At 44.7% G+C, this 22,594-nt stretch overlaps 1 protein-coding gene across 1 annotated transcript; it reads right to left on the bottom strand.

The window, feature by feature from the left end:
• Nucleotides 1-19,712: 19,712 nt before the first annotated feature.
• Nucleotides 19,713-21,380, bottom strand: LOC120686300 (jacalin-related lectin 10-like). Its single transcript, XM_039968501.1, has 3 exons — nucleotides 21,019-21,380; nucleotides 20,463-20,880; nucleotides 19,713-20,347 (listed from the first exon to the last, which is right to left on the bottom strand). The coding sequence occupies exons 1-3, from the start codon at nucleotides 21,297-21,299 to the stop codon at nucleotides 20,108-20,110; spliced, it is 939 nt and encodes a 312-aa protein (XP_039824435.1). The 5' UTR covers nucleotides 21,300-21,380; the 3' UTR covers nucleotides 19,713-20,107.
• Between the last annotated feature and the right edge of the window lie 1,214 nt (nucleotides 21,381-22,594).

The raw sequence follows: 22,594 nt of genomic DNA, 5'->3' as shown, positions 1-22,594 counted from the left end.
ATGAGGGGGAAAGGAGGACGACGGCGCGAGCAGCACCGGCGCCGAGATTGGTTGCCGTGTTGGCGGGGGGGGGGGGGAGAGGAGGAGGAGCAGCAGCCGGGGGACGGGGATGACGGGGAGGAGGAGGAGAGGTGGGTCGGCGGCGGGGAGGAGAGCAGGGGAGGATGGGATGGCGGTGGGAAGGAGGAGGCGGGCGGCGGCGGAAGGGAGGAGAGCCATGCGATGTGCATCAGACGGTGCAAATTTTTTTGGCCGATGTGGACGAATGGGAGGCTGAGGAAGCGTGCGTCAACATATAGAAATAACAAGGGCCTCACAATTTGGAAATCAGACCCACATCGACACCACCTTCACTTGCTAATGGCCCCAAATGATATGAACCATAAAAAATAAACATCAAACTCAAAAAAAAACTAGTGCACAAAAGATATTCGAGCCCAACAATGGAAAGTGACCATGGAATATTATTTCCTGTTTACGGGAGAGCACTGCAAAGTATAAAACCATCCAAAATCAACAAGTCCACAACACTTAACATTTTGGTTAATAAAAAGTAGATAATTGAATATCATGAACAAATTATACATACGACGAACATGATGAGTGTGAACATTTTTTCGATATAGAGAATAAATACGTCCACACCAACAACGAACAATTTAGTTCACGCAAACAAATAAAAATAAACAAAATAACTCCATACATGAACAAATAAATTCTACATGAAGAACAAATATGTTGAGATCACGAACAAAACAATCATTACATGCGAACAAAATATATGCACAAAGCGAACAAGTTTAAAATAATTTGGAGAAAAAAATGAAAAGAAAAGATATAATCTAAAATAAAACACAATTAAAGAAAAAAAATAAAAGCGATAAATTCTTATAGGTGCAAAGTATGTACACATTGCAGACAAGTAAGTATATAAACAAAATAGAAGAAAAAAAGGCAAAGAAAAAGTGTAAATAAATAAAAGGTAAAGAAACTAAAATTTGAAACAAGAAAAGAGGAAAGAAGATGAATTGAAATGGAATAATAAAAAATAAAGGAGAAAGAAAAAGGAAGAGAACTAATGAACAGGCCACAACTAGCCCAGATCCCTCCTAACTTCGTAAGCAGCTGGATGAAAAGCTCTCTAACAAGCTAAATTCACCCCCACTTTCTGCGTGAGCTCCCCATTCGCATGGGCCAACTGTCGAAAACGGGCCGAAATTAATGTGGAGCTTATCTCCCACGTCCTCCGGTGATGCCCGGCGATTTTGTCGCCCGAGCAACATATAACTGTGGCGATGATGCTCTGCCACCCTACGCCCCTACATGAAAATGTGAGAGGCAACTGCGACGGTTGTCCGCTGAAAATAGGTTGTTGGTATCAAAATCAAACCAGTATCTCGAAAACAAATTATCTGGAGAATGCCAAAACAAAGTTGACAACCATAAAACTGTGTTGATTCCATATGCTTAAGCTGTTGGAAGCATCAAGTATGCACAAATTTGTACACGTCCTTGAATTAGCTTTTATAACCGAGATGCTTGGTAGATATAAGTCTAATCCAGGTGTACCACTAGAAAGCGGTTAAGAAAATCTTGCATTACCTGAATGGCACTAAAGATTACATGCTCATATATAAGAGAACTGAGAACTTAGAGGTAGTCGGCTATTCAAATGTTGACTTTGCAGGTTGTATTGACACTAAAAGGTCGACATCGGATTATGTCTTCACACTTGGGAATTGGGCAATTTAATGAAAAGCCTCGAAAAATACAATTACTAGGCACATACGATGAAGCTGTAGGGAAATCTCTGTGTGGCTTAAGGGATTTATCTCGGGACTAAGAGTGGTAGACAGCATAAGTGAACTACTAAAATTGTACTGCGATAATAAGGCCACAATTTTCTATGCTAGTAACAACAAGTCGAGTGGTGGTGCCAAGAACATCGACATCAAATATTACTTTATGAAAGATAGAGTAAAGGATCATACTATTGAGTTATAGCATATAAGTACTAAGGAAATGCTCGCAGATCCACTAACGAAAGGCTTACCTCCCAATTTTTTCGTGAACCTATTATCGGCATGAGATTATTGGATAGCCAGTGATCTTGGAGTTAAAAGGGATATAAGTCAACCATCTCTCATTATAATAAGTGGTTTTGTGCATTGTGGACCATCGTATTGCAGTGGGATTATTTAACTATTGCAGCACATTGTCAATTTACATAACTCTACTTTAAGAATGGCATCAGTTATTGGCTTTTAGACCAAAAGGGAGAATGTTGGAATATTTCGGTGGTCAAAACACTGAGGGAGAAAAAGGGAAATGGGAAAAATAATAAGAATGTGATAGGACCCATTTTGCTGTGCAACCAACTCATGGTTGCGGCCCAGGTTGCCAACCCCAAATAAATAGTGAGGCCCCGGTGCTTATGGAGTCTAGTCTAACCTAGCCAAAACCCTAGATACCACGCTACAGCCGCCCGATCCCTGATGGCGCTGGAGCGACTTGAAGGCTGCTGCCACCTTGCTATCGGCATCCCAGGCCAATGAGGTGGAGTCTAGAAGGGCGATGGTACCTGCGACCTTCTACCACTATGCCAAGTACAACTCCGGGAACGACTACGTGAATACCTACGTCAACCCCATCACCAACCATGGCCGGATCTACATCGACGATCGCTTCGGGTCTAGATCTAAGCTGTACTTGTGTTTATTTCAGTTTGTTCTTACATTGTTAGGTGCTAGATCCTGTATAAATTCTAAAGTTGAGTTTAGGTTTTAAATTTTACCTATTGAAGTTGGTATCTCTCAGAGGTTGTAACATAAATATAGTTGTATGGATTGAAGTTCTCGACAACCACCAATGGACTGAGGCAAGCTACCGAGATCATAAACCCAATTCAGCTCTAGAGTTCTTATCTTCTTAAGCCTGCCAACATACTCACGTATAGTTTTGACCTTTGCAATCAATAAAATGAAGAGACTGCAAGTTCCAACAGCCTGAGATAGCGCTCCTGGAACCAGAGCTTTCTGCACTTAACAGTGTATTTCAAAGTAGTTTTTTTTTTTGAAACAAACTAGGCAGGAGAGCTACCGATTATATTAAAAAGAGAAAACAACGCCAGGGGCACCACCACAACCAACGACACCACCATCACCGGCTAACACGACCTCACAACAACTCTCAAACTCGACTCAAACAACTAGTTGGATTGGGACATCAACATAGTTGTAGCTCAACTCAACTCCATACAGAACCACCACGCCACGCCACCACTACCCAAGAACAAGCCGACAAGCAGCCCACCTCGCGAGCATCGTTGTCCTTATGATGTCCCATGCCAACCAGCCGCTGCCATGAAGAACTGGCCGCCGTAGTCTACTACAAGCCAAGTAGCCACCACGACTCCACCATGCCGCTGTTGTCTTTGGCTCACGCACACACAATCGTCGATCTCCTAACTCCAGCCTTATGTTGGCAGAAGTCAGCTGAGCCCACCGCACCACACCAAAAGAGCCACTGCCATGCAGGACCCCTCGTTGAAGTACCGCGGTCATACCATGCACACCAAACATCTCGAACAACATGCCAGATCTTGGAACTCCGAGACAACACCTCGCCTAGGTCGGATTGGGATATCGACCTAGGCCTCAACTCAAACGTGTGGGAGCCTCACCACATCTATCGCCACACACCACTCCTTGGACACCGCCTTAAAGCGCACGAGGGCCTCACCACTCCCGCCACTGGACTTTCCATGGATCCGAGCTTGCTTTGCCATCGAGGGTGACATAGTACCACCGAGCCGCTCCGAAACCTCACCTTTGTCATGCGGCTGCTGGAATCTCTGCTGCACCACCTGGGTGGATAAAAAGCCTCCAGAGACATGACTCGTCCTCACTTCCCAGATCAGATTGGGACATCAACCTAGGCCTCAACTCACTCTACCGTGTCGGATTGGGTTGTCGACCAAAGCCCCTACACACCCTGCCTAGTTGGATTGGGTCCTGACGCGATCCACACTAACACAAGCAAAAATTTCTTATTTAAAGGAGAAATAAATGAAGAGAAGAGGTAGCACACCCTGTTGATGGCCATTTCATAGACTGGCATCGCCTTCGACAAGGTCATGTCGCTGAAAGCACCGCTGATGCCAGCCCAAGATGGGTTAGGTTTATTGGAAATATGCCCTAGAGGTAATCATATTTCCTTTGTATTCATGATTAATAAAATATTCCTTGAATATCCATAGATGATAACTTGTATTGATTAATGCTTATGTGAAGTATTTGTGAACCTCTTTACTTGTATGGATATTCTAAAATGTTCCTAGTCGGAGCTCATGTGAGGACACACATGAATATTAGACTAGCACATGTATTAGTTGATTGACTATGTTTCATAAGTGATCGACATGGGGATGTCAAACTAATAATGTGGGCTCATGTGAGACATGAGACTGAATTGACCCAGCACGAGATGATGACTTCTCATTACACAATATGTACGCTGTGTTCTAAGACCTGAGATCGTCGTATGTACTCAAGATGTGAAGCGACTTACTTAGGAGCCATCAAACGCTACACCGTAACTGGGTAGTTATAAAGGTGGCTTTCGGATCTGTCAAGAAGCATGCTGTGAGACATAGTCGGTCAAGATGGGATTTGCCCCTCTCTGCAAGAGAGAGATATCTCTAGGCCCCTCGAGTGATTCGGATCAGGAAATGCATGGCCATGCTGGGGTTAAGAGTTAACCAAGGATTTTGAATCACAAGATCGAGAAAGAGTGGTCAGCTTGAAGCTAGACCAAATATCGCGAGGGAAAGGGAACAACATGTATAAGATTGTAACGGCTCGACAGATATGATTCGCGCGCGCATAGGAGTTGAGATGTCTTGCTAGAGACCGCTATCAACTATTGGCGAGTAGGAGTACTCGGGCCATGTCTATTCGCGTGTGTGCCCATAGGGTCACACACTTAAGGGCCAGAAGCCTAATAAGGATGAGATCCAAATTAGAATAGGCTTAGATGCACTAATGGGCTTCAGTTGGCCCATTCGGGGACGCCAAAGGAGGGCCCCATGGCACCCAAGGTGGGGCCCATGGGAGCCCACCAAATGGGGCGCCTCCAGGCCAATAAAAGCAGGGGTGGGGAGGGGGGCGTCCAACCTTGAAATAGCCGCCCTCCTCCCTGTAGTTGGCGCCCAAGCCTCCTTCTAGTGCATCAGCCCTAGTTAGTTCTCGCGGATCTAGCAATCCGGATTACGAAGCTTCTTCCCGTATGTGCGGACTTTGTGGAGGTGCTGCGCTTGCTGCACAAGGACGAGCCATTCGTGAGGTGGTTCACACAACTGCACTGCCGTCTTCCATCTGCACTACACTGACGCACTATAGAAGTTCCGCAACTGCGCGTCTTGTGGTAATTCCGTGATCTATGACAACAGTGTTCCTTGGTTTATGTGGTAGAAAATTTTTGTTTTGCTACCCCATATTGCTACAGCGGTATCAAGATCCAGTATTGTGTCATTATAGGTTCGGATATATACATATGTAGATATGCGTAGTTGCAGATCGATCTATGACTTAGTTTCGTAAACTTGCTGCGAAGGTTGTGCAACGACATACTCCTACCGGTCGGTTTTCCACCGTTTGAGTTAAGTAATGCACATAAACCCGGATGCTCCGGTTGGAGATCAATGTGATTGGTCGACTCGAAACTTAGAGCATAAGCCAGATGCATGAGATGAATAGAGCAGTAGATTGGATCTACTGCGAATTCCGTTTTGTTGCAAAAGCGTGTTTTACCGTAAAACAGTCATAACTTTTGCATACGAACTCGGATTGTGGAGAATTTTATATAGATTTGTATCTATAGAAAAAGTTAGACTTGGTTTTGAATAGTACTTCTGTTTTCACAAAATTTAGATTTGCGAAATTCGGCACGGAAGATAGGGTTTTTGGCGATTTAAGTTCGGACGTCGGAATCACATAACTCTGTTTTGCAGGTTTTGTGATCGGTATGGCCCCTATATGTATGTGATGCATTTGTGTAATTGTTTCATGACCTGTGTGTCATGATTATGACAATTCGGCAGGAGCCATATGAATTGTTGCATTTGATATAATGGCCTGCGTGCCAACCTGTGATGATTCAAGTCGTGAATGTAATTTTATGTACTAGCTATTAGGTGTAATAGAGAGTTCTAGTTCTTGGAGTTTTCATCACATGAAGGATGGTGCACATGTACATAGAGATGAAGATCAACATGGTGAACAAGTTCCATGAAGATGGAGATCAACATGGCGAACAAGTTCTATGGAGATGGAGATCACCATGAGAACAAAGGCCATACTGATTCACAATTATGTGCTTACCGTTCTTGACGTTTTACTACTACGTGCGTCTGAGTAGAAGTAGAATGATTCCTCATTAATTTCGAGCAATCATGCCCTACTAACTAAACCTTGTACTATCCCATGTCTTATACGATTGGTGGTGAGTCTATAAAATTAGGGCGCCATTAGTTTTCCTTGACTAGACAGACTGTATCAGATACATGCATGCATAAAGGTTGGTTAGCTTGACGAGGTCATCTTAACGGTTAAGGACCTTGGGGCATAAAGGTTGGGAGCGAGACATGGAGATGTCATCCAACAACAAGAGTCATATGAGATATGATTAGCAAGAGTTGCTTACCGATCTACCTTGTCTTCTAGCGGTGATGCAAAAGCTCACTTGTGGACGTGTTAGTTGTGTGTCTTGAATCACTAAGAATCAAAAGAGGGATATTGATTTTAGTGGGAGTAAATTCTATTTCTTTTACTCCATCATGAATATTTTTATCTTAGTATTTTGCATTTAGTTTTTTGTAGATCAATGGCTCAAAACCAACCATTTGCTTTATGTTCCGTACTTGAGAGCAACAAATTAAATGAGACAAACTATGCGGATTGGATCCGCAATCTGAGAATTGTTCTCAGGGCTTCCAACAAGGAAGATGTTCTAGACACCCACTGCTAGAAGAGTCTGCTGCAAATGCCACTGTTGCTGAGAGGAATGCTTATAGGAGAGCGGTTGATAACGACCATGAAGAGAGCTGTCTCATGCTAGCTTGCATGGAACTCGAGTTGCAAATGCAGTTTGAGAATAACCATGCAGCGCATGATATGATCGTGGCACTTCGAGACATGTTCCAGACTCAGGCCAGGATTGAAAGGTCCAATGTGTCCAAGGCCTAAGCTAGCTGAAGGAGTATTAGTACGGCCGCATGTAATCAAGATGGTTGGTTACACAAAGAGGTTGGAGAAGCTGGGCTTCCCACTTGGCCAAGAGTTGGCCACTGATTTCATTCTTGCCTCGTTACCGCCGAGCTATGGAAACTTCATCTCGAACTACCACAAGCACGGGGCTGAGAGGGGCTTGAATGAGCTGTGCGGCATGCTCAAGACGTCAGGAAGTGACATTAAGAAAAGCACAGGCGGCGGCCATGTAATGGCTATCCAGAATAAGGCTACTTTCAAGAAGAAAGGTTGTTCTTGGAAGAAAAAGGGCAAGGCTAAGGTTATGAACCCCAAGCCAAACCCTACACCCAAGGCCAAACCTGAACTGGCTGCAGACAAGGAGTGCTTTCATTGTCACCAGCCAGGACACTGGAGGAGGAACTGCAAGCTGTACCTAGCCTCGTTGAAGAATGGTTCTTCTACTTCAGGTACTCTTGTTATTCATATTACAGAAATATTTCTCGCTGACTCTTATGTTAATTCTTGTGTATTTGATACCAGATCGGTTGCTCATATATGCAATTCGATGCAGGGAATGACAAAGAGTAGAAGCGTTGAAAGATAAAATGTTGACTTCCGTGTCGGCAATAATGCAAGAGTTGCTGCTTTGGCCGTCGGGACGATGTAACTACACCTACCATCAGGATTTGTCTTGGAGCTTAATAATTTTTATTTTGTTCCTAGTTTGAGTCAAAACATTGTGTCTCCTTCTTATTTGATGAAGGATGGTTATTCCTTTGCGAGTAAAAATAATGGTTGTGTGATCTCTAAGAATAATATGTTTGTGGCTTTGGCGTCCATTAAGAATGGGCGATTTATTTTAAATCTTGTTGATTCTCCTATCTGTAATATAAGTGCTAAAAGGCCTCGGCTAAATGATTGGAATCCTACCTACATGTGGCATTGTCATCTCGGTCATATAATCGTGAAACGCATGAATAAGCTCCATGAGGATGGACTTCTAAGTTCATTTGATTTTGAATCATACGAGACATGTGAAGCTTGTTTGCTGGGAAAGATGACCAAGACGCCTTTCACAGGTTTTCCAGAAAGAGCATCGGACTTGCTGGAACTCATACATATGGATGTGTGTGAACCAATGAGCTCGACTGCTAGAGGAGGATTCCAATACTTCATAACTTTTACTGATGATTTGAGTAGACATGGTTATGTCTACTTGATGAAGCATAAGCCTGAAACCTTTGAAAAGTTCAAGGAATTTTAGAATGAAGTTGAAAATTAGCGTGGCAAGAAGATTAATGCCTTGCGATCTGATCATGGGGGTGAATATCTGAGTCACGAATTTAGCGATCATTTGAAGAGTTGCGGAATTGTTCCACAACTTACACCGCCTGGAACACCTCAAAGGAACGGGGTTTTCGAGTGACGTACTTGAACTCTGTTGGACATGGTTCGATCAATGATGAGCCAGTCGGACCTACCATTATTATTTTGGGGTTACGCTCTAGAAACAACAGCTTTCACATTGAACAGGGTGCCACAAAATCCGTAGACAATACACCATATGAGATATGGACCGGCAAGACTCCCAGTTTGTCTTTTCTAAAAATTTGGGGTTGTGAAGCATTTGTCAAACGACTCCAGTCTGACAAGCTTGCACCCAAATCAAATAAGTGCATATTCGTGGGATACCCAAAGGAGACCTTAGAGTATTACTTCTACAATTGATCTGAGGGCAAAGTGTTTATCATTCGGAACAGAGTTTTCCTAGAGAAAGAGTTTCTCAAAGGAGAGAAAAGTGGAAGAACGATGCAACTCGAAGAAGTTCAAGATGAGCCAATAGGACAAGACTCTACGAGGGACGCTAATGTAGCTGAATAAGTTGAGATACCTAGGGCAACAGAAGCACCTCCGCAACCAGGAAGGTCAGCAAGGCTCCGCGCAGCGCAGGAATTATTATTGTTAGACAATGATGAGCCTGCGACATATGCAGAGGCGATGGCAGACCCTGACTCGGAGAGATGGCAAGATGCCATGAAATCCGAAATAGAATCCATGAAGGAAAATCAAGTTTGGAATTTGATAGACCCGCCTGATGGTGTGAGAACCATAGAGTGCAAATGGATCTATAAAAAAAGAAAGATATAGATGAAAATGTTCACATCTATAAAGCTCGACTTGTCGCAAAAGCTTTTCGACAAGTACAAGGAGTTGACTACGACAAGACCTTCTCGCCCATAGCGACGCTTAAATCTGTTCGGATTATTCTAGCTATTGTTGCATATTTCGATTATGAACTATGGCAGATGGATGTCAAAACAGCTTTCCTTAATGGAAATTTGACTGAGGACATGTATATGATGCAGCCTGAGGGTTTTGTCGATCCGACCAATGCTAGAAAGATATGCAAGCTTCAAAAATCTATTTATGGATTAAAGCAAGCATCTCGGAGTTGGAATATTCATTTTGATGAAGCAGTCAAAGGGTTTGGCTTCATTAAGAACGAAGAAGAAGCTTGTGTTTACAAGAAGGAAAGTGGGAGCTCTGCTACATTTCTAATCCTGTATGTAGATATGCTTGAGTCCATAAAGACTTCACTGGAAAATAGTTTTTCATTGAAGGATTTAGGAGAAGCAGCATACATACTGGGCATCAAGATCTATAGAGATAGATCAAAGAGGCTTATAGAATTAAGCCAAGATACTTACATTGACAAAGTGTTGAAGCGGTTCAACATGGAAGAGGCAAAGAAAGGGTTCTTGCCTATGTCACATGGCATACATCTTAGCTAGACTTAGTGTCCTACGACGATTGATGAGCGACAGCGCATGAGCAAAGTTCCATATGTCTTGGCAATTGGATCTATCATGTATGCAATGATAAGTACACGCCCAGATGTTTCTTATGCTCTAGGTGTTACGAGCAGGTACTAGTTAGATCCAGGTGAGAGTCAATGGACAGCTGTGAAAAACATACTCAAGTACTTAAGAAGAACTAAAAATGTGTTCCTAGTCTATGGAGGTGAAGAGGAGCTCGTTGTAACTGGTTACACCGATGCTAGCTTCCAAACCGACAAAGACGATTCAAAGTCTCAGTCCTGTTTCATATTCAAAGTTAATGGTTGTGCGGTTAGCTGGAAAAGTTCCAAGCAAGAGACGGTGAATGATTCTACAATAGAAGCCGAGTACATTGCAGCTTCAGAAGCTGTGAAGGAAGGTGTTTCGATAAGAAAGTTCCTTATTGAGCTTGGTGTGTTCTCCAATGCCTCTAGCCCGCTGGATCTCTACTGTGACAACAGTGGAGCTATTGCGCAAGCCAAGGAAACAAGGAATCACCAGACGAGCCGTTCGTGAGGTGGTTCACGCAACTGCACTGCCGGCTTCCATCTGCACTACACCGACGCACTACAGAAGTTTCGCAACCGCGCGACTAGTGGTAATTCCGTGATCTATGACAGCAATGTTCCTTGGTTTATGTGGTAGAAATTTTTTGTTTTGCTACCCATATCCCTATAGGGTTTTCTCCCGCAACATCCGTCACGGGGAGGTGGAGAGGTGCGAAAGGATGCCTCCAAGGAGGGAGCGGCGTCCGCAGATGTCACCATCCAAGCTTTCGCCAACACCTCAGCCAAGGCCCAGAGGAGGGGCAGCAGTAACCAAAACAGCATCCCCATTGTCATGAGCAACACAAGTGTTGCTCGCGCCCCTGTGTGTGTGTGTTGACGCTTCTTAAAGCGCCAATTTACGTACCGCAAGCGCACGGATCGTGTAGCTTTTCCCTTAGAGTATTCTCCCAAGGTTTATCAATCCACGGAACAAGTGTATTACTATGCTTAACTAAGCACTAATGATGTTGATAAAAGATCTATATTGAGTGTTTGAGTGTGAAATAGATCTAATCTAACCAATCTAATCTAATCTAGACTAGTGAGCAATGATAGATGTGTGCACAAGATATGAAGAGCATTTGTCCATAGGGTCTAGGATCACTAGAGATGCAATCGCCGAGCAACGAAGAACAGATCTAATCTACCAAAGGTGTGTTCCAAGATCGAAACATTTCCCTCCCGCATACTGTCACTACACGAGGATAATCGGTAACAAATCAATAAGAACACGATAGTTGATGTAATCTAAGTAAACCATGCAAGAGCAAAGCAAACCCAAAGCCAAGTCGCGAACTATTAGGCATCAAAACATCATCAACAAGAATCGTGATAGATCAATCTAATAAAGGATTCGGCAATTACAACTCAAGATCTCCTTACAACCCCATGAACAAACGAGGACTTTACCCCATGAAGCTAAGCGAAGCGTAGTCGATCATGGTGGTGAAATCTCCGGCAAGGGATGGATCCCTTGCTGTCCTCCAACTTGCAGCGGCGCCGAGGGACGATGAGGCATCCGGTGTCGCCTTTCTCTTGTGTCTAACTCGAATGTATCTCTGGATGCTCTTCTCTGGATCCTCTCGATCTTTTCTGCTGCCCCCTCTGTGATCCCCCCTTTGACGGCGGCTTCGGGGTATTTATAGGCAGATATGGTCGGTGGTTTTGGTAAAACATAGATTAGAGTTGACGCATACTTCGTGCTGAAGAAAACCGAGACCGATTGGGCTCCGAAATGGGCTAGGCCGGCCGGCCCAAGGGCTCCAGGCCGGCCGGCCTGGACCCTTTCTGGCCCCTTTCGGTCCCATCTTTCGCGTGTGGCCTCTTCCTCTTATTCCTCATCTTAGCCCAGTTGTAACCATGCGTCAAAACATCTCTGAAAATGTCCAATTTCCTATCAAAATGCAACATGCTCCAAAATCCAGGACAAAATCGAAAACGGTCAAGTTCGGGTGCCAAGTGGCGGGTTAGTACATGAAACATCCCGAAGAATTTACCAAAACAACTCCTAATCATATAGTAAAATGGGTACTTAAGGAGCGCCAACATTCCCCCCATGCTTAGCTTTTGCTCGTCCTCGAGCAAATCAAATCATCAAGTCCTTCCAAGGGTTGCTCAAGAGTTCTCAAACTGCAAAATTTACTTATGCAAACATGTCTAACAATATTTCTTCAAACAAAGGTCAGAGGAGCAGCGAGGATAATCATATCATGGGCATTTAAAAACTCATCCAATATTACTCCACGACTCTTACCTTTAGCCGACAACTCGAATATCGACAACACTTGCTTTTCTTGCCATCCTTGGAGGTTTTTCTCTCTCTTCTTTTTTTTATTAAGAAACAAAATACCCTGCAACAAAGGTTAGACCAAAAATTCTTACACAAGTCCTTTCATGTCTCTCGATAAAAGTGGCTATCCTATTATTATTTGCAAACTCTCATCTCCCAAAGGTCTCTCAAGTATAAAGTGGGGCTATAGGTGAGGCTTAGCAAAGTATATACATATATTGTCAAATTAAGAAAACCTTCTAATGATTGCTTACCTCCCGAGCCAATGATCATGAGAGTTTCTCCATAATGTAAAGGGTTCAAGGGTAAGAAGATTTAGAATGGTGGACATGTGCGAAGGCATACAAAAAAATTGACTTCAAGGCACAAGCATCGTCCTCGTTGTCGGATTGCACATGGTTGGAATTGAGGATATTGTTCTCAAACAACAAGGTAATATCTCTTTGCACTTCTCTAACCATAGAATCCCTTCATTTATTTTTTTTCTTCTCTTCTCATACATTTTTTTCTTTTCTCTGTCTTTTTTTATTTTTCTCTCCTGAATTTTCTCTCTCTGTTCCGAACCTTTTCATAGGACACTTTCTATAAAACATAGATAGGCAAATCTCCGAAGTGTCTCCCTAAATTTTTGGAGCCTGAACCGAGACCAGAGAGGCCTAGGCCGGCTGGCTCAAGAGGTGTAGGCCGGCCGGCCTGGGGCTTAACAAGGTCGGATTCGGTCCGTCTTTCCAGTACTCCTTTCTTTCTTCATCCCAAAGTTATGTTTTATACAAATCATGCGCAGAAACAGAACGTATCCTCACAATTGGGTTATGGTCAAGGAAGACGATAATAAACAAGATAATCTCGGGTTTGGGTTTTGGAATCCGGTAGATCTCATGAGTTGTTCCAATGAGGAATTCTCATTACCGAATATTGACGTGGCTAGCAATTCAGAGATGAAAAATACGGACATGATCATTGCTCGAAATTAAAACTCCCAAGAGAAAAAAATCCTAACTCAACTCAATGTACATCCAATGCTTATGGTGGAACGAATATAGCTTTTGGATGATAGGATTTTTACTCTCAACTTGCCAAAAAATTGATCAACCTTATGCTTGTAGGGGTTTTATTTTTATGAAATCAAAGTCCTCCAAATCATACCTTACTCGCAAGCATAATCAAAACCAAGCGCTAGATCAAAGCTCAAGTGTGGGTATTAACATGGACGAATAATCTACTAAGCTCCACAAATACGAAATAATTTTCATGAAAACGCTAGTGAACAATTGCTTTAAAGAAAATAAAGTAAAACTGAATGAATAAATAAAATTGCACAATCCAACAAAAACAAAGACTCTTTTTATTTTGATTTCATGACTCAACACTAATTTAAGACTCACTCTCACACATGCGAAAAATAAAGCACACAACGCTAGACTATGATTCTCACACATGCAGAATTAAAGGCACGCACATGACGAACTTTCGAGTAAACAAAGACCAAAATTCAATCTACGAGTCGTCACACCTTCCCCCCATGCTTAGATTATGCGGCGTCCTCGTCGCAATGATATAAAAGACGGGTGTGATCCTCGTCGGTGTTCTCAACGGCACCTCGGGCAATTGCATCTTGGACGCCCTCCTCCTCCTTGCTTTTGTAGATTTCCGACCATCCCGAATAACTTCCTTACGTTGCGAAGAAGGAAGTTGTAATCTCTTTCGGCCAAGCTCTCGATGTCGTCCATCCTTCGATCCATTGCCACGATACGATCGTGGCACCTATCAATGGTGGCATGGAGGTCCGCGATTTCATTGCAGCACTTGTCACAGCACCCGAAGTAATGCCCGCCGCGGCTGGGGCTGTCATCTTCGGGCTCGTCGTCGTCCTTCTTCTTCTTGCCGCTATCACCTCCGGAGGGGTCGTCTTCTTCCCTTCTCTCCTCTTCGGGCTGTCAAACACTACACCGTAACTAGGTAGTTATAAAGGTGGCTTTCGGGTCTGTCAAGAAGCATGCTGTGAGACATAGTCGTTGAAGATGGGATTTGCCCCTCTCTGCAAGAGAGAGATATCTCTGGTCCCCTCGAGTGACTCGGATCAGGAAATGCATGGCCATGCTGGGGTTCAGAGTTAACCAAGGATTCCGAATCACAGGATCGAGAAAGAGTGGTCGGCTTGAAGCTAGACCAAATATCGTGAGGCAAAGGGAACATCATGTATAAGATTGTGACAGCTCGACATATATGATTTGCGCACGCATAGGAGTTGACACGTCTTGCTAGAGACCGCTATCAACTATTGGCGAGTAGGAGTACTTGGGCCATATCTATTCGCGCGTGTGCCCATAGGGTCACACACTTAAGGGCCAGAAGCCTAATGAGGATGAGATCCAAATTAGACTGGGCTTAGATGCACTAATGGGCTTCAATATACCCATTAGGGGACGCCAAAGGTGGGGCCCATGGCGCCAAGGTTGGGCCCATGGGAGCCCACCAAAGGGGGCGCCTCCAGGCCTATAAAAGCAGGGGTGGTGAAGATGGGGGGGGGTGCCCAACCTTGAAACCCTAGCCGCCCCTCCTCACTGCAGTTGGCGCCCAAGCCTCCTTCTAGTGTATCAGCCCTAGTTCGTTCTCGCAGTTCTAGGAATCCGGAGTGCGAAGCTTCTTTCCGTATGTGTGTACTTCGTGGAGGTGCTGCGTTTGCTCACAAGGACGAGCCGTTCGTGAGGTGGTTCACGCAACTGCACTGCCGGCTTCCATCTGCACTACACCGACGCACTACAGAAGTTCTGCAACCGCGCGGCTAGTGGTAATTCCGTGATCTATGACAGCAATGTTCCTTGGTTTATGTGCTAGAAAAATTTTGTTTTACTACCCATATCCCTATAGGGTTTTCACCCGCAACATCCGGCATAGGGAGGTGGAGAGGTGCAAAAGGATGCCTCCAAGGAGGGAGCGGCGTCCGCAGACGTCACCATCCAAGCTTTCGCCAGCACCTCAGCCAAGGCCCAGAGGAGGGGCAGCAGTAACCAAAACGGCATCCCCATTGTCATGCGCAACACAAGTGTTGCTCGCGCCCCTGCGTGTGCCATTGCTGCTGGGCCGCATGCACCACTGCCGCGACTACCATCAAAGCGGCAGAGCCAAGCGCCTTCGTGCCGCACATCGCCAGCACAGCTACCATGGCCGTTGGCGCCGCCATCACCGCCACAGCTGATGCCTTTGCAGTGGCCGAGCCGAGTGCCGTGCCGCGCACCGCTGCGGCTGCCGTGGCCGTGGGCGCTACCATGGGTGCCACCACCGTGGCAGCAGATGCTGGGGTAGAGATAAGTGTTGTCGTGCTGTATGGCACCGCTGTGGCTGCTTCCTTAGGGGGGCGCCATGCCCGCACTTCGACGCCGGCTGCGGGCAACCGTAGTGGCAATCGGACCACATCCCCCGACGGGATCTGGCAGTAGCCGTGCCGCCCGGGCTGCTAGCCACTGCAACAACCCTGCCGCGTAGGCGAAAGGATGCCAGAGGATACCGGATCCCATCGGCCACACTACGAAACGGCCGGAACGGCCTCCATGAAGCCATCGGGAATCGAAATGAAGGTGAGGGAGAGAAGGAAGAAGAGGGGATGAGAGAGGGGGAGAGCCCATCAGCGTCCCGCCGCCACCGTCCTCACAGCCGGCCGGGCTTCCGGTGGCATGCTCGGCTGGCGGCAAGGCCGAGCGGAGGACTGTGTGTGATGGGGGCGGGGGTTCGAGGTTCCACCTGTGCCGCCCCGTGACGAGGCGGGCATTGAGAGGGCTTACCACATTTCAAGATATTCAAACTTCAATATGAATGCATGGGGTTGGCATTTGCCTGACATTTCAGGGGAAATTTAGTATGCACAGTTATGTTATTGGCTTGTTGCCCACAACATAGTTGACGGGTTGGAGTTAACAAATTTGTTCATTTCCGCTCATCATTTATACTCGATCGCTAGTTTCTTCAGTAATCAAGAAATTATGTAGAGCAATCTTTGAGAATTGAAACAAGTTTACTAATTATTTGACCCAGATCGATGAGTGAAACAGACTGCAACACAGAACGTATGGGGGCATATGCTCGCCATCCATGCATGGGCGTGAATCGCCACATCTAATTTATTGTACGGGAAACAAAACAACACCACACAAAGCAAAGACGGACCCTGACGGTGATACATAAAGCAGAGACGGATAGATGTATTTCAGAGTTATTTGTGGTAAACACCAATGGCGTTGAGGAATCGACCGCCACGTGCATAGAAGCCCACGATAGCGCTGCCTGCTGGTTCAGTGATGCTGAAAGGTGTTCCTTTCGGCGGTGTCAAAGGAACACCATTCGCCATCGTTCAAACGTTGAGCACGGCGCAAAATCCAATGATAGTAAGCTCTACGATTCATGTGTCACCACGTAACTCGTGCAACCTTGTCGTTATGACACCGGTTGCCAGACTGAAAGCTCCAGTACCTCCGACAATAGCCCAGGTACCTGGCCTTAGTGGATCTGGTATACCCATCACCTGAAGTGTGGACCCCTTAAACCTACATCCAACAGTATTTCAATTAATGCAATGCACCATGCTTACAATTGAGCTGAAAGTATGCTAGGTAAATACTCTTGTTCTAATATGAGAGTAAGGTGCCATAATTATGCATTAGATTACATTAATCATGTATAGCGTACTAACTCAATAGTTTAGATAATTTCAAATATATTATTAGTAGTGGAAAATGATGGTTCCCTAGATCCTCAGATAAATGCAAATGCATTAGAATCAGAAAAGTAACATCTACTTATGCATTTGATTGGCTCCGCACCCTTCTCTATGCAAATATTTCTTGGCATTTGATGTTGCTTTAATTAGATAGACTTTACTACAATTTAAATGAACAGTTTTTGCGGGACAAAATATGAAAGCTAAAACACCCAAAAAAACAGTACAACCATAATACCACATGGATCTTGTCTTGGTTAATTAATTAGAAACACTATCTTAAGATGATCTTACCGAAAGGGCAAGAGGGAAAGCATCGACGGAGTATAGCTCGGTTCTCTGGAGGCTTTGATATGTGGTCCTCTCTAAGGCACTTCCTCATTTGGCAGAGTTATGACTGCTTTGACACGGAACCTTAGTGGATTGTCATAGGTTGGTCAGTTGGTGAATCTTTGTAAAGACCTCGTGGTGAACCCCTCGCCACTTACCAAAAGAAGTGTTTAAGGGTCTTGTGAACCCGGGTTATACAGGGGAACATGAACTGTGGTGAACGCGTACGATCTCTGCAGAGTGTAAAACTGATATATTAGTTGTGCTCACGATCAAGAGCGGCTTTAACCCTCACATGATAATTGAACTTGAATAATAAATTAATGGGAATTTGGCCTTCTTACCCCTCTTTCAATCTCTAATTGTGATTTTGCTCTCATTTTTTGAGTTGTGCAATTTTACCCCCACTTTATTGAAATGAAGACTCCGTTTGTCCCTTCTTTTTACACCGTAACGTGTATGTCCAGTAAAACAAATAAAATAAATCGGAGAAAAACTATAGGCACTGAGAAAATACATTTATGCCCTTAACCCTATCCTCATCTCTCTCCCTCCACATTCCACAGATTCAGTTTTGCAATCCCGATCTCCTACCCTAACCCTAGTAGGCGGAGGCGCTGGATCTGGGCGAGCGCGCGACAAACCAGACCGGCGGGCATGAGCGCCGCGCGCGTCGGGGCGTGAGGGTGGTAGCAGTAGGCGGAGAGGCAGCATCAGGCAGAGCGGCAGCAGCAGGGGTGGAAGTAGCTAGAGAAAGTTCATTTCAGAGAAAATTTGGTCATTTTTGCTAGTTATAAAAGAGAGGTCCATTTTAGCATTAAATAACCAACAAAGAAAATGTAGAAAAGATATGGAATTAGAATCGACTTGCATCCTACAGCCCCAACTTGAAGAAAATCAAGATTAAAATTTCCCCCTTTTCGATTTTCGGGCAGCACCTCCCCCATGCAAACAATGGCTTGTCGAGAGGAGGAAGAAGGTGGCACATAGATTTTAAGGTCATTTTTAGGGGCGGGTGTTGGCATCATCCGCCTCTAAAAATCCCAATTCCAGGAGCAGGTGATGCCATCAGCCGCCCGCATAAATAAGCCCTATTTGTCGGGGTTGGTGATGGTGCATTTTAAGAGGACATGGCATGGTAGGTAATTTTACCCAACTCCTCCAACTCCAAAGATTGGTGGAGCACATCTTGAGAAGCTCCATATAAAAAGGTGGTGTGGAGCTGTTTTTGGAGTAGAGTGCTCCCAAACAAGCCCTTACTCTCTTGCTTATGTTTTGAACATTGTCTTTAATATATTTCACTTTTGACGTCTATCATATGTGTCAACTAGATGTACGGATAGATGTTGACAAAAGTCAATCCAACATGTACTAAATAAAAAAAATCAAAACTCAACCAATTATCGTGGGTGCGAGCGCCCCTACCTCGTGGGTGCGAGCGCCGCGATAGGCCAGCGCGCGCGTGGGGTGGTGGAGGGGGGGGGGTCGGTAGTAGCAGGTGGATCGGAAGCAGCAGGTAGCGCACGGCAGCAGCAGCCAGAGCCATAGCAGCAGGTAGCGCGCGGCAGCAGCAGGGGTGGAAGCTGCTAGAGAAAGTTCATTTCAGAGAAAGTTTGGTCATTTTTGCAAGTTATAAAAAGAGAGGTCCATTTTAGCATTAAAAAACCAACAAACAAAACATAGAAATGATGTGGAATTAGCATCGACTTGGCTCGTACAGCCCCAACTTGAAGAAAATCAAGATTAAAAATCTCCCCCCCTTTTCGATTTTCGGGCAGCACCTCCCCTGAGCAAACAATGGCTTGTAGGAGGAAGAAGGTGGCACCTTGATTTTAGAGTTATTTTTAGGGACGGGTGTTGGCATCATCCGCCTCTAAAAAACCAAATTTCGGGAGCAGGTGATACCATCACCCGTCCGTAAAAATACGCCCCATTTGTAGGGGTGGGTGATGGTGCATTTTAAGAGGTAGGTCAAATGCTACAGTAATCTCACTTTTTTGTGGAAGCGGATTATTTTTGACTCGTCCCTGAAAAAAGGGGCGTTGCTACAAATCGGTTTTTTTTGTAGTGTGAGTGCCTACTCGATAGCACGGCGGCGATCCCAGGCCTTGAAGGCTCTAATACCAATTGACGTTGCGATCACAGCTGCGTGTTGCCGGAGCTGAAGAAGAACAAAACAGACGCACACACTCACGCCTGATTGCCTGAACACGAGGAGTTTGTGCTGCTCAAAGACAGCAGATTTTCTGACCCTTGGATTGCAATATATAAAAATGAACTTAAAACCAACTAAGCCGTGGCCCTGATCGCGCACGACGTCGCGTACTGCACGCTCCCGGAACAGCTGTGCCATCCCATGGCCATGTAACGTGCAGTGCGCCCTGCAACAAAAACTCTTTAAGGACTCGGGCTACCTTTGCATGGACGGAGCATGCATCAGGTGCCTACAGATGTGCTCATCGTGACAGACTGACGAGCTCAGCTTATTTTCAGCAAAGCAAACTAGCTAGGAACATGTGAACGCGCAAGAATTATCTAACAATCGCCACATCTAATTTATTGTACGGGAAACAAAACAACACCACACAAAGCAAAGTTGCACCCTGATGGTGATAGATAAAGCAGAGACGGATAGATGTTTCTCATAGTGATTTGAGGTAAACACCAATGGCATTGAGGAATGGCCCGCCACGTGCATAGAAGCCCACGATAGCGCTGCCAGCTGGTGCACTGATGCTGAAAGGTGTTCCTTTCGGCCAAGCCCATGGTCCAAAAGTCCTCTCGTTGGTAACGAGTTTGAACGAGGTTATGTAAATGATATCGTCAAAGCGGTCGAATGTTCCAGAAATTTCCTTGACGAACTCGTTGGAGCCGAGATCCATCTACATACATGAAGAGAAACACAGATTCATCACATATCGACAAAGCCAAGGCAGTCATCTTCAGATGGATAATGAAACTATTGACTATTAAGAAAGGACAGAACAGAAAACTCACAGGGTGAGCAGTACCACCGGCACCACCCCATGGACCTTCAGTGCATCTCCGGCCAGATTGGTCAACGTAAGAAAATTCAATTGAATCAATAGCACTGCTACTGCGGATGGTGACACTTTCTAGACGACTTGGTAATTCCTTTACGTCCAGTTCAGTCCCTTCGTTTCCACCACATAGTCCAGCCTTTGTGACAAGGCTCTGAATAGACGACCCTGGTTCTCTCACCGTTTGCACTTTGAGCACGGGGCAAAATCCATGGATAGTAAGCTCTATGATTCTCGTAGAACCACGTAACTCGAGCCACCTTTTGTTTATCACACCGGTTGTCATTCTGAAATCTCCTGTACCTCCGACAATAGCCCACTCACCTGTTACTGTATCGGGTGTACCCATCACCTGAAGTGTGGACCCCTTAAACCTACATCAAAGGGTATTTCAATTAGTGCCATGCACCTGGCTTACAATTGAGCTGAAAATATGCTAGGTAAATTTGTTCTAATATAAGAGTAAGGTGCCATAATTATGCATGAGATTACATTAATCATGTATACTGTACCTTTCATTCTCAAACACAAGGCTGAATGTACTGTACCACTGACCACCTTGGGCATGCAGGCCCTGTGCGCGAGCGACAATTTTCGCATCGATGCTAGGACCATCGCGTACTTCCCAGTTGCAGGCAACAATGGATCCAAACTTCTCACTTATGGTAACGGAAAATACCTCGTTTTGATCCGGGCCTGACAATATCTGGAAGAGGTACACATGGAATTTGAGCTCGTTGCACTCCGTAAGTGCAGAACAAGGAGTGATTTGGAAATTTGGATCGTTTGCCATGGTTGCGTTGTTGGTGGATGAAAACAGTCTAGGCTTCCTCTACAACAATGTAATGAATGGTTATGGTGTGACTGATGCCTGGTGCAGTCTATTTATAGAACGCTTTGGGTTGCAATTTGCTCGGGTTGAGGTTTATATAAATGATCTGGCTGCCACTTGCCAAATGGCTTTCATGCAAACGGCAAGCATGCAGTAGTTGCTCACAAAAGAATAGCATAGCAACCCATCTGGTCATTAATGTAATATTCTAAACATTTTCACTTAATTTGAACCTACTGCAAAACATCGGACTCTCACGCCATAAACCAATACCTTCAGTTCACAATATAAATTCATACAATATCCCTAAGACTTATACAAATATATATATATATATATATATATATATATATATATATATATATATATATATATATATAAGAACAGTAAGGTGAAGTACAAATATTTATTAATAGTTTTATGTTGCGGATGTGACCTCGGGATATGATATCAAATCGGCGAAGGATGGCCTCATCTTGCACGGTGGATGATTGAACGGTTGAACCCACAAATAATTTTTTTATTTGTAGGGTGCAAATCAAGCATAGGGTTGAACTAAGGTCAATCTCAGTGGAGAGTGGCATCGCATAGTTATCAAGACTGTGAACTAGGTAACCAAGTCGAAGGAGTGTCATGGTGATGACACTGCTTTTACATCCCATGACACTGCTCTTACATCCCATGACACTCCCTCTTTTCCCATGTCGGCAAATTTTATGCCCATGACACTCTCATTGAGATTGGCCTAATCGTAACTCAACTGGTAAGGTTCTTTGTGCTGGTATCTGCCCATCCGAGTTCGACATGGGTGCTCGTATTTTTCTAGATTTATTTCAGAAATTAACATGCGCTATTCTTTCACTATCAGACGATGTGGCTGTCAGTAGCAAGGCACCTTTGGCGTCTCGTCAATCTCGAGGATCACCAATTCGATTTCTCAAAGATGCAGCTTTTGGTCTTCCACAGCCTTGCAGTGGGACGGATATGTTTGGACAATGGCTGATGAGTGTTTCTAATGAATTGAAATCGCTGAGTGCTACTGCTACATGTTAGTCTTTGTGGTTGTGTCGAAATGCAATTATATTTGAAAACAAACAATCTTCTTTTGTCGCAGGTTATCTTCACAATTTCGCACTGGCTACGTACATAGGCTATCCTCCAACGGCCTATCATACAGGACTTATTAGCAGTTGAGGCATCGCAGCGGTTGGCACAAATGACCGAAGTGTTTTTACCCGGGCACATAGGTGGCTGTC

This window comes from Panicum virgatum, chromosome 8N (assembly GCF_016808335.1).
Source record: "Panicum virgatum strain AP13 chromosome 8N, P.virgatum_v5, whole genome shotgun sequence".
Lineage (NCBI taxonomy): Eukaryota > Viridiplantae > Streptophyta > Magnoliopsida > Poales > Poaceae > Panicum > Panicum virgatum.
This window is presented reverse-complemented; position numbering and strand designations above follow the sequence as displayed.